The sequence below is a fragment of the Canis lupus genome, chromosome 7, assembly GCF_011100685.1.
Source record: "Canis lupus familiaris isolate Mischka breed German Shepherd chromosome 7, alternate assembly UU_Cfam_GSD_1.0, whole genome shotgun sequence".
Taxonomy (NCBI): Eukaryota; Metazoa; Chordata; class Mammalia; order Carnivora; family Canidae; genus Canis; species Canis lupus.
Window position 1 is genome coordinate 16,394,337 of NC_049228.1, and position 18,239 is coordinate 16,412,575.

At 41.2% G+C, this 18,239-nt stretch overlaps 1 protein-coding gene across 1 annotated transcript in view; it reads left to right on the forward strand.

Annotated features, from left to right (window-relative positions):
* LAMC1 (laminin subunit gamma 1) overlaps positions 1-14,226 on the forward strand; it is a 121,790-nt gene extending 107,564 nt beyond the window's left edge. The window contains exons 21-28 of the mRNA XM_038542252.1: positions 1,387-1,524; positions 2,044-2,188; positions 3,627-3,776; positions 4,057-4,171; positions 5,182-5,381; positions 6,882-7,040; positions 9,503-9,602; positions 11,193-14,226. Coding sequence (XP_038398180.1) covers positions 1,387-1,524; positions 2,044-2,188; positions 3,627-3,776; positions 4,057-4,171; positions 5,182-5,381; positions 6,882-7,040; positions 9,503-9,602; positions 11,193-11,449 — 1,264 coding nt within the window. The 3' untranslated portion in view covers positions 11,450-14,226. The remainder of the gene's footprint in view (positions 1-1,386; positions 1,525-2,043; positions 2,189-3,626; positions 3,777-4,056; positions 4,172-5,181; positions 5,382-6,881; positions 7,041-9,502; positions 9,603-11,192) is intronic.
* Positions 14,227-18,239: the final 4,013 nt, after the last annotated feature.

Consider the following 18,239-nt stretch of genomic DNA (forward strand, 5'->3'; position numbering starts at 1 on the left):
GAGCAGGGATCCCTGGGTGGCGCAGCGGTTTGGCGCCTGCCTTTGGCCCAGGGCGCGATCCTGGAGACCCAGGATCGAAACCCACGTCAGGCTCCCAATGCATGGAGCCTGCTTCTCCCTCTGCCTGTGTCTCTGCCTCTCTCTCTCTCTCTCTCTCTCTCTCTGTGACTATCATAAATAAAAACTAAAAATAAAAAAATTTAAAGAATTGCAGAACAGTTAGTAGACCTCATGAGCATGGGGTTCTTAAGTAAGCCCCACGTTAGAATTTGAGCCTCATTATTCAGAGCAATTACTTTGACTTTTTGCTTTAACATATACTCTCTATTCTTTGTAAATGTAAATGAGCTGTGTCATTTAGTTCATAGAACACTCATGGTTTTACAGATTTTCTGATTAAAAAGATTAAAAGAAGCTGACAACATACAGAAATATAATAATAAATAAATTATTATACACATAGGGTGCCTGGGTGGCTCAGGGGTTGAGCGTCTGCTTTCAGCTCGGGTGTGATCCTGGGGTCCTGGAATCGAGTCCCACGTCGGGCTCCCTGCATGGAGTTTGCTTCTACCTCTGCCTCTCTTTCTCTCTCTCTCTCTCTCTCCAATAAATAAATAAAATCTGCAGGGAGCCTGCTTCTCCCTCTGCATATGTCTCTGCCTCTGTCTGTCTCTCATGAGTAAATAAAAAATCTTTTAAAAATTATTATGCATATGAATATATAAAGTAATTCTAGTATCTTTCATATATGATTTTTGAAAGAACATTTATTATACTGAAAAGGAATGGCCTCATACTTCAGTGTGAAATTGTAATATGAAATTTTAGAGCTGAAAAAAAAACCTTAGCAGTTCCTTAGCTGAAATTTGCATTATTTGGCTGGATTCCCTGTTGACCTGTTGCTTTCTTTTTGGTGTTGGGTTGCTTTTCCTTGCCAGTAATTAGCTTGTATGTGAGAAATCTGAATAGTTGGAAGCTGTTTCAAGATTATGTAGTAACAGAACCAGAATAAGGATTAAACATTAGGTCCTGGGTTTGTGTTTATGTCTAATAAATGAGTTCTTGCCAGCATAGATGGTTTTATAGATAAATTATTCTTAAATGACTTTATTTAGAAGTAATTTTTTAAAGAAATATAAACATTTGCCCCTATAAACTTAAGTGGAAAATGTCATTTGGAAAATACTATTTTCTCAGATTATAGAATGCTATTTAAACTTAGCTCCACTGAAATGGTTGCAAAATTCATAAGATTTTTCAATATTTACAAAGCTCTGTTCTCATGAGTATATGTATACATAATAAGATAAGCATTACCTAAGTTCTGCTGCTTTCCATATTAAATAGTCCCATTTCATGGTTTATTTTTTCTTTTATGTTATACAGCCATAAACAAGAAGCTGATGATATTGTAAGAGTGGCAAAGACAGCTAATGATACATCAACTGAGGCATATAATCTGCTTCTGAAAACACTGGCAGGAGAAAATCAAACAGCACTTGAGATTGAAGAGCTTAATAGAAAGTGAGTATCATTTAAAAGTGGTTTATGGCCCTTGGTTGTTCTTGTAAATAGCACCAGTTCAATGAAAAGTTAAATGCTGATGGATTCAGGGCATGCATTGGTGCAGTAAGATTTCTTTTGTTAATCATGCTTTTGAAATGGAGCAGTAATTAGAGCAGGGGATGTAGAGCCACAGAGATTTTATTGGGTCCAATTCCTGTAACTACCGAGAAAGGTAATCAACTAGCTATGATACTTAAAATTCTGCATAAATGAAAAAAGAGACAAAGTATCAGAGTTAGTAGAAAAAATGTACTTGAGCTACAAATATTTTAAAAGGTGTCCAAAATAAGAAATATCCGATAAACCATATAGTATAAATAGAAGTGATGAGATGAAATCTAAGCTATGTTGGCATTAAATAATAGCATTTTCTCTGAAGTTTTGGAAATTCTGTTGCAGTGATTGGAACTAGAATGAGTGTGGTTAACATTAAGATGCCAAAAGCAACAAAGTTTCATTAAATTGTTTATTCCTTAGGTATGAACAAGCAAAGAACATCTCAGAGGATCTGGAGAAGCAAGCTGCCCGAGTACATGAGGAGGCCAAGAGGGCTGGAGATAAAGCGGTGGAGATCTATGCCAGCGTTGCCCAGCTGACACCTGTGGACTCAGAAGCACTAGAGGTATGGGGTGGGCAGCCTGTGTGCACCAAGTATTGGTTGTCACTGCCATCACCCATCCATAGTACTCATCCTCGCCCCCCAAACACACACACACACACACACACACACACACACTCTGCTCGAAGTCTGGGTAAAAGCTGTTCTGACTGCCCTATAACTATCACTAGTACCTACCTCCTTTGTCCTCCAACTGACTCAGTGGGAAGTGGTAATGTCGAGTTCCGTTTCCAATATGTTAACTGAGGCCAAGAATCCTGTGATTATAAAGATTAAACAGCAGCAAAGACTACTTTAATGGTATGAATGATCACTCCTAAATCTTTAATATAAATCTAAATTATTATATATTTGCATTTATTAGAGCAGAGTATACCTAGACTGCTAGGTCCAGACACTATCTGATTGAGAACAAGAGAAATAAAAGAAAATGGTTTAGGGGACTCGTGGGTGGCTCAGTAGGTTAAGCGTCTGCCTTCAGCTCAGGTCACAATCCTGGGGCCCTAGGATCAATCCCACATCAAGCTCCCTGCTCAACGGGGAGTCTGCTTCTCCCTCTGCCTGCCACTACCCCTGCTTGTGCATGTGCGTTCTCTCTCTCTCTCTCTGTCAAATAGATAAAATATTTTTAAAAATGATTTAAATGAAAGAACTATGTCACGATGCTGTCAGGCAGGTAAAATATTTGGGAATTGGTAGGCTTTCATTATATCTGTACTCTAATCATGAATCCTCATTCCAGGCTCTGTGTAAATGCTGTATTTTTTACATTAAACTTGAAATGTATTAAGTTTCACTTCTTACATCAGAGGTGTTAATTTTATTTTATCATAAAGGTATAGTTAGGTCTCTTCAGACATGTACATATTGTATGATCTCACATATTTGAAATTTGAGAATAGGCAAAACTAATCAATGATAAAAACCAGACCAGTGGCAGCTGCATTGTTGAAAAGGTAGATGTGGAAATTAATTGGAAAGAGATACAGGGAATTTCCAGCTGTGGAAATATTCTGTATCTTGATTGGGGTGTTGGTTACATGGATAAATATATTTGTCAAAACTCATTGTAGTAAGTGCTGTGCATTTCACTATGTGTAAAGTATACTTCAATTTTTTTAAAAAGTCCATAAAATATTTTTTTAAGATTTATTTATTCATGAGAGACACAGAGAGAGGCAGAGACATAGGCAGAGGGAGAAGCAGGCTCCCTGCAGAAAGCTTGATGCAGAACTCAGTCCTAGGACCCCGGGATCATGATCTGAGCCAAAGGCAGACACTCAACCACTCAGCCACCCAGGTGCCCAAGTCCATAAAATCTTGACCTGTGCCATTCTTTTAAAAATATCTGAGTGGTAAGTGTTACAGAGTTACTAAGCCTACCTTCTCATCAGTTTCATTGTTTTGTCTAAAATGTCACAGTCTTACTTGCTTTTCACAGAATGAGGCCAATAAAATAAAGAAGGAAGCTGAGGATCTGGACCATCTGATTGACCAGAAATTGAAAGATTATGAGGACCTCAGAGAAGACATGAGAGGGAAGGAACTTGAAGTCAAGAAGCTTCTGGAGAAGGGAAAGACCGAACAACAGGTTGGTTTAATTTACAAATTGCTTCATTTCTTGAGGCAGAATTTAAAATCATGCAAGTGTGAGCTGTGTCTATGACACTACAAGTACAGGGTCCCTGAGGTGTTCAAAGGAAGGCCTTCTGTGAGATACCCAGGCCTATGCTCTGTGTTGGCAGGTGTCGGGGTGGCAGCTGGGAGTGGGTGCCTGGCCTTTTAGGAGAGAAAAAAAGAAAAAAAAAAAAAAGGAGATAGAAGAGATTCATCTTGCAGGGTTTTCCCTCTGATCTGTTGTGTGTTTGCAGACTGCTGACCAGCTCCTGGCCCGAGCAGATGCTGCCAAGGCTCTTGCGGAAGAAGCTGCTAAAAAGGGACGAAATACCTTACAGGAAGCCAATGACATTCTCAACAACCTGAAAGGTATGAAAGGCTCACATAACAGCATAAATTTCTACACATGCTTCACGAAGGCAACTTCCTTTTTTTTTAACCATGAGATTCTTAGAACATATACAGTACGAAAGATAAGAGTATAATAAATCCCATAAATCTATCATTCCAATTCAACAGTTAAGATTTTTCCTATACTTGCTTCATCCTCCAACATCCACCCTACTTTTTTTATGGTAAGGTATTTCAAAGAAAAATCCCAGAGGTTGTATCATATTACCCCTTCATATCTCAGGATTAAAACAAAACCAAAAAAAAAAAAAAAAAAAAAGGAAAAGAAATTTTCTGACGTTAGAATAACTTATGTCATCAAGCTATGCTGACTTAGCTGGCTTATGTTGGTAAATCGAGATTATTCTTCATTTTCTCTACCAGTTGCATTCCAATCTTTATGCCTTCTTTCCTCACCCAAGATAAAAAAAAAAAGAAATGTGCTCAATTCACTACATATTCCTGGACTTGCCTCTGATAAAATAGCCCATAGGTTCTATAAATATAGAAGTTTTACAAGATAATGGTTAGATATATCAGCCCTGCTGTCTGTAGGATTGGGTTAGAATCCCTGATCTACCTCTTACTTCTGTGAACCATTGGGGAAAATTATCTCCCTCTTTAATCTTCAGTTCTCATGTATAAAAATGATACAGTGACTACATCATGACTACATCACGGGCACATAAAAAGCTCTTAACTTAGCAGCTAACACATAGTAAACACTAGATAAACTGCAGCTTTTAATATTGGTTGCCGTGGCAATAATGGATTACTCAGTGCTTTGCATGAAAGTGAACTTTCCAGAAACATGCTCACTCATAAGAGTCTAAAGCTGTGCACTTCGTTCTTCTAAGGCCATCCATGCTGTTTATCATTTTTCTCTCATTTTTCATAAAACAAAATCCAGTTGCAGCTCCCTAAAAGGCTCCTTTTTGACTTGTTGAGAGTCTAGTTCAAGTGCATTCCTTGAATTTGCTTTATTTTAGATTTCGATAGGCGAGTGAATGACAACAAGACTGCTGCAGAGGAGGCTTTACGGAGGATTCCTGCCATCAACCAGACCATCATTGAAGCCAATGAAAAGACAAGGGAGGCGCAGCTGGCACTGGGCAATGCAGCTGCAGACGCTACTGAAGCCAAGAGCAAAGCCCATGAGGCAGAGAGGATCGCCAGCGCTGTCCAGAAGGTGTGTGCTTCCTTCTTCTCCCATTTTTGCTCCTGTATTTCTCTAGTTGTTTTCCAAGATCCTTAAAAGATCCTTTCCAAGATCCTTTCCAAGATCTAGTTTCTTTCCAGATCCTTAAAATCTCTCATAAACTTCCTCCTCGACTCTAGTAAAATTATCTTAAAACATCCTTGTTCACTTCTGACTAGGTGTTAGAGTACTAGGTAAGTACATTGACCAAAGAGGGAGAATCATTGAAATGCCCTTCAACATTTCTACTGTTGTCTCAGTGGCTGGGTCTCTGTTGTGAGGAGATGGAAGGCTTCATGGGCCCATGAGCACCTTCCACAAAAAAAATCAAACTCTTCTCAAATAAACATGGACTTTGACATGGACAGCTGCCATTTTTTTCAATCAAGTCAGTATAACTATCAGGCGCCTCTTGTGAGCATATTTTGTATCTGATCCCAACCTGATTTAGAGTGGAAAGAATCCGCTGCTAGGATTCTTTCTAATCATCTTTTTTTTTAAAGATTTTATTTGTTTATTTGAGAGCCAGAGCATGAGCTGGGGAGAGGGGCAAAGGGAGAGGGGCAAGGAGACTCCCCTCTGAGCGTAGAGCCAGAAGTGGAGCTTGATCCTAGGACCCTGAGATCATGACCTGAGCCAAAGTCAGACACAACCAACTGAGCTACCCAGGCGCCCTCTATCTATTCATCTTAAAGAATAATTTAAGTTGGTTTTTTCCTATTTAAAGGTCAATCTGTTTTATTTAAATGATTAGAATGGATGCTAAAATTACATGTTCGAGAATCACATTCTTTTTTTAAAAAGATTTTATTTATTCATGAGAAACAGAGAGAGAGAGAGAGAGGCAGAGACACAGGCAGAGGGAGAAGAAGCAGGCTCTATGCAGGGAGCCCGCCATGGGACTCAGTCCCGGATCTCCAGGATCACGCCCTGGACTGAAGGCTGCACTAAACCGCTGAGCCACCCAGGCTGCCCAATCAAATACATTCTTAAGTTAATTTAGAACAGTTGATTTGGGGATTAATTATATTTTATAAAATACTCCTATATCAGGATTGCGGTCTTTTTCTACATTGTGATAAACTGCCAAGTAGAACAAGGCATCTACATTTGAATTGAAAATGTATTCAACTTGAAAGTACCTAATCAATATGATGTGTTGGAAAATGTACACCATTTAAATGTTTTATCATTTGCCAGCCATGTGACCTCAACTGAAAATGGCAATGATTGAACAGGAAGTATTAAGGATAAATAAGAGTATACAAATAGAAGCATTTATTATGTTAGGCAGTAATGCTAACTTTTCTTTCCTTACTGTTATTTGGAACCCAACTAAATGATACCATAAGTCAACGTACAGTGTAATTTACTGCCCTGTTCTTTATGGATTGTATTTTTGAGCCATTCTACAGATTATAAGAGGTATGGACACATACTTTAGAAAGATGAAAGCTTTTTCTCATCAGCAGTTCTTTATCATGTGCCTAGAATGCTACCAGCACCAAGGCAGAAGCAGAAAGGACTTTTGCAGAAGTTACAGACCTGGATAATGAGGTGAACAATATGTTGAAACAACTGCAGGAAGCAGAAAAGGAGCTGAAGAAAAAACAAGATGATGCTGACCAGGATATGATGATGGCAGGGATGGTAAGCTGCTTGTATCTATTTGCTCGTGGGCAGAGTGAAGAGTGTTTAATGATGAAGATTCCCATCTTGTTAAGAAGAGTGTCTTATTGACTTCTGTTTTTCATTGTGTTTTCTGGCCAAGAATTGGGTTAGTAACTTACATAGAAGACAAAGAATTTGGATCTCCTGCTGGGTTGTTGCACAATTGTTCTGTCCAAGGCTTCTCCCCATTAAAAGCAAAACATTCTTTTATACATTTGAAGTTTTAGGACATTGAAAAGTATGTCCTTATATTTTTGGATGAGTGATTCATAGCTAGTATAAAACCAAAAAGGAATAAAAAGGAATACAATGAAAAATTTCCTCCTACTATTGTTATCACAGCAGCCTACTTTCTAGAGGCAAAGACCATTTTCTTGTGTTTCATTTTTGAAGATGACAAAAACATGCCAAATTTACATTCAGTTTAATTTTTTTTTTTACCCTTTGTGATGATGTGTATCTACAATACTGTTGGTAATAAAATTGACTTAGGAATGCATGGCCTGGTAAAGAACAAGGGTACACTTTTCTGTTTTATGCTATATTTTGCTTTCAAAAGACTTTAATGGAGTCAAAGTGGAAACATAACTGTTCAGTTCAATCTGATTACAATCACAGTAATGAACTTGTTTAATTCTGCATTTTCAGTACAAGCAAGGGACCATTTTTCCACTCTTGCTGAAAAACAGATCTTTTACTATGGCTCATTTTTACCTTGGGACAGAAAGGAGAAATACTAACTCTGTTTATCTAGGTAAAGAAGACTCTAGAGAAGTGATAACAGGAAGTATCCCTGTGCAAACACTCTATTTTAGTATGCATTTTGGGTTTTGTTTTGGACTGTCTCAATTTTATAGCAAGGTATGGCTCAAGTGGAAATTCCCATATAGTAAAAAATACGTGTTTCTTGTATATGCTGAGGGTCTCTGCATTTCATTTTTTTTTTTTAATTTTTTTTTTAAATTTTTATTTATTTATGATAGTCACAGAGAGAGAGAGAGGCGCAGAGACACAGGCAGAGGGAGAAGCAGGCTCCATGCACCGGGAGCCCGATGTGGGATTCGATCCCGGGTCTCCAGGATCGCGCCCTGGGCCAAAGGCAGGCGCCAAACCGCTGCGCCACCCAGGGATCCCTGCATTTCATTTTTAATATGGTTGTAGAAACATTAGATTTAGAGCCTATTGGAAGAAGAAAAGGATATATTCCTTATGAGCTTCAAAAAAGGGGTATGGACTCCAAAGAGGGGAAGAAGATCCATCTTTTGTTCTTTTTGATAAATAACTTCTAACGAACACAAAGCACCCAAACATACTCTATCCCATTTATATTTATGCCAATCCTAAAAGACACAGCATCGAGCCAGTGTTGTTTGAATCTGTAACATACCTTTTTTCACCAGAAGAGTAAAGGCTTTTGATTGTCCTGGAAGAGGAGGCTGGAGACCACAGGTTACTGCAGGAGCATTGCTCTTGCAGACCATCATGGTCATTTACCCCTCTCCTAGGATGCTCACAGAAAAGCCTGTCAAGGCTCAGTAAGAAAGGCTGTGATTTCAACAGAGATTAATCATTCATTTGTGAAGGTTTTTTTCCTCATGCTTGTTCTTTTTCAAAGTCTTACGTTGTTTCTATCCAAAAATGTTGCAGTATCTTGAGCCAAAAACTAGGAAAAACAATTACGTGGTAGGGAGCTCAAAGCTGCTCATTTATATCCTGACTGGATTTATTTGTGAGAGCATCTGTTTTCTGATATTCAGATACTTCCTCCGCCATTGTCATTTCCCGTGACTCACGCACAGGGTATTTGTTCAGGTTTCATGGAATTTTTCCTGAATACACTTACCTTTGGTTGATTTATAAAATGTAAACTGTACCACCCCAATCTGTGCGTGCGGATGTGTATGCACGGACATGCGTGTGTGTGCGCGCGCACGCAGCTGCAGGGGTAGAGGGTGTTACAGAACGTGTCACTTGATTATAAAACTTGTCTTGAAAATAGGGCATGTCTAATAATCAAGTCCCTAAGAGTGTCCTGAAGGACCTATTTTGGTTCTAAAATGTAGTTTTTTTATACTTGTCCTTAAAAATAACTTGTTTCTGCTTAATGGATTTTGTTATGAATCCATCTCCATGTATTCTTGAGTGAGAAAGTGAGAAAAGGAGATAATATTGGTCTTTTTGAAATACAAATAGTAAATATCGGCATGTGGACAGCCTAGTCATGACTGTTCTATGAATTAAAAATAGCAACATTTCACCGTGAAGATACAAAGACCAGAGAGAGAGAGAGAGAGAGAGAGAGAGAGATTGATTGTAGTTTCACTAGTTAGGAAAGAGAAAGCTGAAAATTGGACTTTCTGGCTGATTGGGGTAAAACTATTTTAAGAACCTGAAAACATGCCACCAGGACTTTCGGTATCATCTGTCCTTTCCCGGTACAGGCTTCCCAGGCTGCTCAGGAAGCCGAGATCAATGCCAGAAAGGCCAAGAACTCCGTTACCAGCCTCCTCAGCCTGATTAATGACCTCCTGGAGCAGCTGGGTAAGTAGCTGTAGAGTCATGTTAGGCAGCCTCTGAATTCTCTGTACTGCTCTTGGGGTCTGAGATACTTGACACAGAAGCAGATATTTTAGCGGGAGTATTGTGTGAACTGGATCAAGACTTCAGGTTGTATCAATCCAACAAGTACTTACGAGGCCCTTGCACGGCATATGATCTAAGTCCTGGAATCTGACCATGGTCCAGACTTAGAAAATTAGGAAGATAGGCTGCCAGCTAGGGTGGCTCATTTATGGTCGGTGTTTATGATACATTGAACAGCGATTCTTCTTAGATCATCGTGCTGGCAGTGTGTCTTTAAAGGATTTAAAGTGAAGGATTTTAGTGGTAGAGTAAAGGAACACTTTAACCTGATGATGACTTCACTGCCTGGAGTTCTTTTCATTTGCTAATCAAAAGGATAATTGGATGAGGTGATGGTTTTTAAAAAAGAATAAGCTTGATTTTTCAAGGATATAGAAACATGTTGAATTGCTCTTTTAATTCAGTTTGACGGGGAGCAGGCTTCATTATAGGACAGATGTAATTTTGTCACTGCCTCCATTATAAAGTGGTAATACTCCAGCTAGTATAGCTCTGTAGCAACACATTCTACTTTAGCCTTGAAGGTTTGGTCAGTGTTTTTGTTTTTGTTTTGGTTTGGTTTGGTTTTTGGTTTCTTTGGAGGGTGGGGGAGTCTATATTTTTTATCCGTCTAGAATATCAAGAATAATAAATTTAAAATGAAAGGATCTAGAGGAGATAACTTTTCATGACAGAAAGAACAGGATTTTAAAGTTAGAGTTGCATCAGAATCTTTGTTTCATTGCCTTGTAATCGTGCAAACTTGGGCAAATTGTTTAACATCTGAGAATCACTGGCAGCATGTGGTCTTGTGAGAATATAATCAAGTACAGTGTGCATAAAGTGTTGATCACTGTGTGGCAGTCTGCTTTCATTAATTATGGAAGCAATTCTTTCCAGAATAACTCCTTTTCTTGCTAATTTTAAAGTGAAACTTTCACTGGAATTATTTCAGCATTTCATCCCTGGCTATTTTCCATAGGAGGACTCCAAATAATGTCTAACTCCTGAAAGAGGCACAAGACTCCCCAAACCAACCCAGCCTCCCTGGAATCCAAAGAGCTGAGGACTTAGAGTTCTAGCGTAAAGATTTTTGTGTTCGTTAAATGGCATTAAAATGACATGCAGATTACATATATAAACATAAAAATGGTATTAAACATTACGAGATGACCTTCAAAACCATAGATGAGGCTTAAGGTCTCAAACACGGCAGCTGTGTCTTTAGAAAACATTTCACAAAAACTGTTTTCCCAGAGAAAACATCCAGCCCGGTATCTGTTAAATGCACTGACCTGTCCTTGCCAATTAGGTCCGCATTTGTACTTGGTCTGCGTTGTTCATGCCCTCGTACGACCCTACCAATCTACAAGCCGATTTGCAGGCCACCATTGCGTGGTGGCAGTTGCTGGGCTTCATCTATATGGAAGGCTAGTGGAGTACTGGTGGGGTGATGTGATCATTCTCACTGAGTACATCTGTTTCCTCCTATGTCCTCTGACTCTACAGGGCAACTGGACACAGTGGACCTGAACAAGCTAAATGAGATCGAAGGCACCCTGAACAAAGCCAAAGATGAAATGAAAGTCAGTGATCTAGACAGGAAAGTGTCTGATCTGGAGAATGAAGCCAGGAAGCAGGAGGCTGCCATCATGGACTATAATCGAGATATCGAGGAGATCATGAAGGACATTCGCAACCTGGAAGACATCAAGAAGACCCTACCGACTGGCTGCTTCAATACCCCGTCCATTGAGAAGCCCTAGTGTCATCTTTTAGGGCCGGAAGGCAGCATCCCCCAACCAGCGAGCCGTTATGAGGCCACAGAGTGCCTTAACACAAAGATTACATTTTTCAGACCCCCACTTCTCTGCTGCTCTCCACCACTATCCTTTTGAACCAGGAAAATTCACAAAGCTTAAAGAGAAGCAAGTCAGACATCATGAATCGGGAACAAAGGGTTTTATCTGATAGTCTCTCTTCCACGGAAGGCACTCCCTTACCCACACTTTCCCTCCTGAGTTACGTGAGGACGCGGTATCCTACGTTATTGTACAGTGGTGTAAACACTTCGTGGGAACCATTGTGTGCCAGGGCTGAGCAAGGAGCCCTCCTTTTTCTCACTGATACCAACAGAACCTCCTCGGTCTCAGTACTCTTGTTTCTATGAAGGAAAAGTTTGGCTACTATTAGTAGCATCGTGATGGCCAGTATATCCAGTCTATCGATAAAGAAAGTACACCTACATCTACTACCCCTCCTCCTCTTAAGCAAAAGGAAATAAACATCCTGTGCCAAAGGTATTGGTCATTTAGAATGTCAAGAGCCATCGTCAGTTGTTTTAGCTGTTTTGAGTATAGGACACTGAGCCATCCACGGGTAAGGATGCAATTATTCATGACAGTCTCCCGGAGAATGAGGCTGCAGAAGTAGCTGAACATCTTCTCACATGTTAATAATTGACTAGGAAGAGAACCTCTTTTCAGATCTTTGGGCAGCTGATAAATCTGGATGGGCAGCTTGCACTCACCAATAGACATCTTCTGATATTCCTGTAAATGGAATTTATACAGAAGAAATAAGGATATGATAACCACTAAAGTTTTTTTTTTTTTCCAAAATCAAACTAATTCTTAGAGCTTTTTTAATATGTTAGTCTTGAAACTAGTGCTGTTATCTGGTAGAGAGCAGTTGGTCCCTAAGATCTTGACAAACAAAACACAAGCCGCCTTGTCCTAGTCTTTCCTAGCAAAGGGATAAAACTTAGATGCAACTAGTATTGTCAGGATCCCATGTACCCATGTTTCTTCCACTGGGGAGAGATGAAACCTTTGACCCTTATCTTCAGTTATCTTCCGATGTTCCCATCTTGTAGGATCCCTCTAAACACAGTCTGCCAAATCCTGGTGGCAAATACTTGCACTCAGTATTTCACACAGCTGCCAACACCATCGAGTTCCTGCACTTTGTGATTTAAACCCACTCTAAACCTTCCCCCTCGGTGCAGAGGGAAGACTCGTAGGTGGAGTTGCCTAGCTGGCTTCTCAACTTTTGATCCTCAGCTCTGTGGTTTTCTTTTAAGATCACAGTGTGAAGATACCCTGCCACACAACCCCTTCCTCCTACCAACCCACCTTTGAGATTCATATATAGCCTTTAACACTATGCAACTTTGTACTTTGCGTAGCGGGGGGGAAAGAAACTATTATCTGACACACTGGTGCTATTAATTATTTCAAATTTATATTTTTGTGTGAATGTTTTTTTTTGTTTATCATGATTATAGAGTAAGGAATTTATGTAAATATACTTGGTCCTATTTCTAGAATGGCACTGTCTGTTCACTTCTTCACTCTGTTTTTCCTCTCCACGGCACAATGTGTCTGTATACCTCCTTCCCTTCCATCTGCAGTTTTTGACATTGCATTTGCTCCCCATCGCTCTGCTCTTTGCCTTGTGTTTGCAGCACATTCATCCTCTAGTGCTGTCGACCTGCTTCCCTCCACACACAGCCGCTCTGCAGAGGTACCTCACCCCCTCCTGCATGGCAGCCCTGTGACCCAAAACTGCAGCCTGACATTCCTGACGCCCGCTCCAGAGCAGGTGTGTCGGGTTGACAGCACATTCTGGGATTAGGACATTTTGCTGAATGGTGTCTTCAACATCACTGTGGGCCTAACCAGGAAGGAGCTGGAAATGCTCTTTCGGACAGTTTGCGCTGGGGGGGTCGCTGCGTGATAAGGGAGTGCGTGATCACTCAGCCCTCAGAGGGCATTGGGGATGGCGTACAGACAGGTAGAGTGGGAGTGGTCCCGCACCTGGGCCTCCCCCTTCCGCCTCCTCGCATATCAGAGTCGACTACAAAGTCTTGACTTGGCATACCCTCGCATTCCCTCTGCTGCTTCTCTGGGCCTCTTCTACTGTTGCCAGAGGCGGGGCTCTTTCTTGCCAAGTTTTCCCATCAGTGTCTCCTAGCTGGTTCCTCCTGTTAAGTGGCCACCCCCTACTAACAGAGACATTTTGTTCAAGCTTGCAGGAGAAGGACTGTGGACAGACTGCCAGGATAGTTTTCCCTCCAGCCCATGGGTCAGCCTCACACCAGGAAGTCTTAGGCCACAGTGAAATTTGGGGTTTGGTTTGGTTTTGTTGCTTTTCTCCTTCTCCATCTGTGTCATATATTTTTAAACAGAAGTTTATTTTTAAAATAAAAGTTCTTTATAAGACAATACCTTCATTACACTCCTGCAATATACATTATTTTATTGTATAGTTCTAGTTATCTGTATTTTATGTAATAAAATTGACAGGGTGGCTGCTGCAGAATGCTGGGTGTCACAGGGGCACATACAGCTGTTCCCTGGAATTTGTCCTTGTAATTCCAACTGTGGCCCTTTTATATGTGCCTTCACTTTAGCTGTTTGCCTTAATCTCTACAGTCTTGCTCTCCAGGGTGGTGAATAAAATGCAACACTTGGCATTTTTTATGTTAAAAAAAAAACCAGTATTTTATTTATAATAAAATCTGAATATTTGCAACCCTTTATATTTGGTGTGGCCTGAGTGTGGTACTGGGGACCTAGGATGTTTTGAAAGGTGTAATGAAAGAAAGCTGCTCATGATATCTTCTCTGGGTGATGTATTTTCTTGAGAACAATCCAGTATGTGTGCATGTACTTAATATACATGTGTGCATGTATAGGTGTATGTATGTCTATATGTGTATATATATTATATATATAAATACACACACACGCACATATACATATGGGGGTTTTTTAGTTTGTTTTTTTAAAACCCATCTCAGATTGGGATACTTTGGTGTGGTCTAGAGCTAGACTGTAAATATTTTAGGCACTGCAGGCCATGCAGTCTCTGTTACAACTACTTTGCTCTTGTAGCATGAAACCATCCCCAGACAATGTGTAAACAAAGGAGTGTGGCCGTCGTCCAATAAAATTGTTTACAAAAATAGGCACGGGTCTGAGGGCTGCCATTTGCCAGACCCCTTGGTGTATGATTAATGCCTGATTAATGACACCTGAAGACTATTTTAAAATTATGTGGGCTTTTTAGCAGCTGTATATAAAAAGTTGTCTTTCTTCCTTTAAATATGCATATAATTTAAGCTTAAGGGGGTTCCTTCAGGTGATGAGAAACACTCTCAAACATAATGGAATAAAGAGAAAAAAGTCATGTGCTGAATCAGCAGGCCAGAAATAGCTCATTCACCTCATCTGGAGGGTTGACCCAACTGGAGAAACCTGCGACCAGGTGAAGAATTTGGGATCCAGAGATGGCAGGGAGGCTTTGATTTACTCTTTGGTGCTCTGCTCATAGCCCTGAGTCCCTGTGAATGACCTGCCACCTTCCCAGGCTTATAAATTGTAGCTATGACACCTGTGAGGAACCTGAACTCTTCTCATTTGGGCTTGCTCAGAAAGAGCTTTAGAGGGCACTAGTTACTAGCTTTCATACATACCCCGTTCTGAACCTGTGTGTAGGACCTGATTCAAATGCAAAGACATCTTTATAGGTCATCCACTATAAAGAGTGATGAGTGGGATTTTAAAAACTTGCCTCTATTCCTTTTGTTAGTTCAGGGTCAGCAGTTTCTCCAGAGTTGGTATCCGCATAATCGGATTCAAAATATCCCAAAGGTTTACTCCCTAAATAAGAATTCTAGCCCCTTGATAAATCTGAATTCATCAGCCCTGCTTCATTAAGCTCAAAATGGAATGCCTGAAGAAGACCTCTGGCACCCAGAAGGGCCACAAAGTCAAAAGGCAGACGGTACCCGCTTCGTAGTGTGAGGAAGGACCCATCCCCAGGAAAGATCACATCTCTCTAGGCCCATAGCTTATGGAACCAGAAACAAGACAATTGCACATAGGTTAATTTTTCCTGTTCTCACTAAGCAGGTTTAAATGAAGTAGGTATTAATCATTGGAGTGAAAAATAAGGAACTTCTAGTAAACAATCTATCAGAGGCTCCAGTGGTTCAGAAGTTATCAGCTAGAGTGCCTTATATTTGTACTGACTCCCCCAAGATGATTATATCTGCTCTGCACAAATGATATTCTAAATAGAAATTAATTCTATGTGGGGCACCTGGGTGGCTCAGTCTGTGAAGCATCCGCCTTCAGCTCAGGTCATGATCCCAGAGTCCTGGGTTGGAGCCCTGCGTCTGCCTCCCTGCTCAGTAGGGAGCCTGCTTCTTCCTCTGCCTCTGCCCCTCCTACTGCTTATGTTCTCTGTCTCTCTCTCAAATAAATAAACAAAATCTTTTTTAAAAAAATAATTGTATGCTTAAGAAAAGGAAATATTTAGCAGAAGTCAAATAAAAAGCTAAGAAGTTCCTGTTGGGAATTCAAATAAGAGAAACCTCAACATTTTAAGTGTTGTTATAACATGTCATTTCTTTCATCTCCCTGCCTATGGTGTTCCGTCTCCTTTCCATTACAGGAAAGCCTGAGGTCAAGGTGTCAGCTGCTCTGTTGGAACTGACCAGTCCTTCCTTGTGTCCACCACCCGTCCCAGGCTTGTCCTGGCTTCTAGCATGGCCCTTGGATACACATTTATTGATCACGTGTCTCTCACCCATCTTTCCCCCCAGTGTCCCTCCGGCTCCCCAAGATCTGGGTCTAGGTATTTCTGTCCACACCCTCAGGGCTAGAAGGCACACAGGAAATGGTCACTGAGTTGTCTAAATGGTCTAAGGTAAAATCAACCTTTCTTATTGGCTTATTCTCCTATTTCTTTTCCCCTGCCTGAGCAGAGAGGGGGATTTATGGATCCTTGTTAATGCCCTCTGTCCCCTCCTTTCAGCATCACTGTGCTCTCTCGGTACCCCCACCAAAGGAGGGATTTGCAGGAAGACACACCAAACCTGCCTTCCGCCAAGTGGCACAGCACCCACCTCACAGCTCTGCAACCTGCAACCAGCTGGTGTTATCTGGTCTGCAAGGCCCCTTGCTCTGCCTCCCAGCCTCACACTAGCCACTCCCAACACTGTATGTTTGACCCACCGCTCCTGGTGGGTATCTCTGGCTCCTGCCCACATGATAACATTAATTCCCTTTCTTTTTCCCTAACTCCTATGAAAGGACCCAGTACATTTCAGCGGCTTGGTTAGTGTTTCATCCTGTTTGCTCGTGTACCCTAGCCTTGAAATATAGGCCATGTGGGGATTGCTTGTGATGAGTTCAGTATAGTTTGTATTAATGTCTATAAAAAGCTAAACATCAGGGGGCTCCTGGGTGACTCAGTGCAGTGGTTGAGCAGACATCTGCCTTTAGCTCAGGTCATGATCCCGGGGTCCTGGGATCAAGTCCCCTATCAAGCTCCCCAAGGGGAGCCTGCTTCTCCCTCTGCCTGTGTCTCTGCCTCTCTGTGTGTGTCTCTCATGAATAAATAAAATCTAAAAAAAAAAAAGGTTGAACATCAGGCCCTTGATCAAGAATGTGAGCCTCTGATACAGCATTGTTCCCATGAGTATGTGCAGTCAATTTAAGTGATTCTCTGTGAACTGTGCCTGGTCATACCTTTGAGGACACCACTCTATCCTCCCATAATCCTTTTTCACCATAGTTAGTGAGAAAAGATTCCCCCTAAACTTCAGACTGTTGCTTTTGAGCCCGTGGTGTCTGCACTTGTACTGAGATCCTTTGTCATTTCAGTAACTAAATGCAGCCTGGGTGGCTCAGTTGGTTAAGCATCCGACTCCTAATTTTGGCTCAGGTCATGATCTCAGGGTCGTGGGATCAAGCCCTATATCGGGCTCTGTGCTCAACACAGAGTCGGCTTGTCCCTTTCCTTCTCTGCCCTTCCCCCCAATAGTGCTTGCTCTCTCTGTCTCTAAAATAAATAGAATCTTTAAAAAATAAAAAAATTCAATCCCCAAATTGTGTATCATAGCAACTAGTGTTAAGAATTTTTCAGGATGCCTGGGTGGCTTAGTGGTTGAGCATCTGCCTTTGGCCCAGGGCGTGATCCTGGAGTTCTGGGATCGAGTCCCACATCAGGCTCCCTGCATGGAGCCTGCTTCTCCCTCTGCCTGTGTCTCTGCCTCTCTCTCTCTCTCTCTCTCACTCTGTGTGTGTGTGTGTGTGTGTGTGTCTCATGAATAAATAAATAGAATCTTAAAAAAAAAAAAAAGAATTTTTCATGCAGGGGGCACCTGGGTCAAGGTCATGGGATTGAGCCCCAAATTGGGCTCCCTGCTCCATGCGGAGTCTTCCTCTCCCTCTCCATCTGTGCTCTCTCTCTCAAAAATAAACAAAAGTCTTAAAAAAGAAAATTCTCTAATGCAACTCCTTTCTGAATATTCTGTGCTTGCTTTCCAGGATGTAGGATCCAATTTTCCTACTGTCAGTTGATCCCAGCCATTCCTTGCATGGGCATTTCTTTCCTCCCGAGCCTGGTTTCTAACTTGAGGTTTAGTGCAGAGTAACTCAGGTCCAACCATGAGCAGAAATGTCTGGGGAAGATGTGCGGTCCTGGTGTGGATTACACGGTCCTGGGTTGCTGAGCCAGCGTCCAAGATAAGGGCTCAGGAGA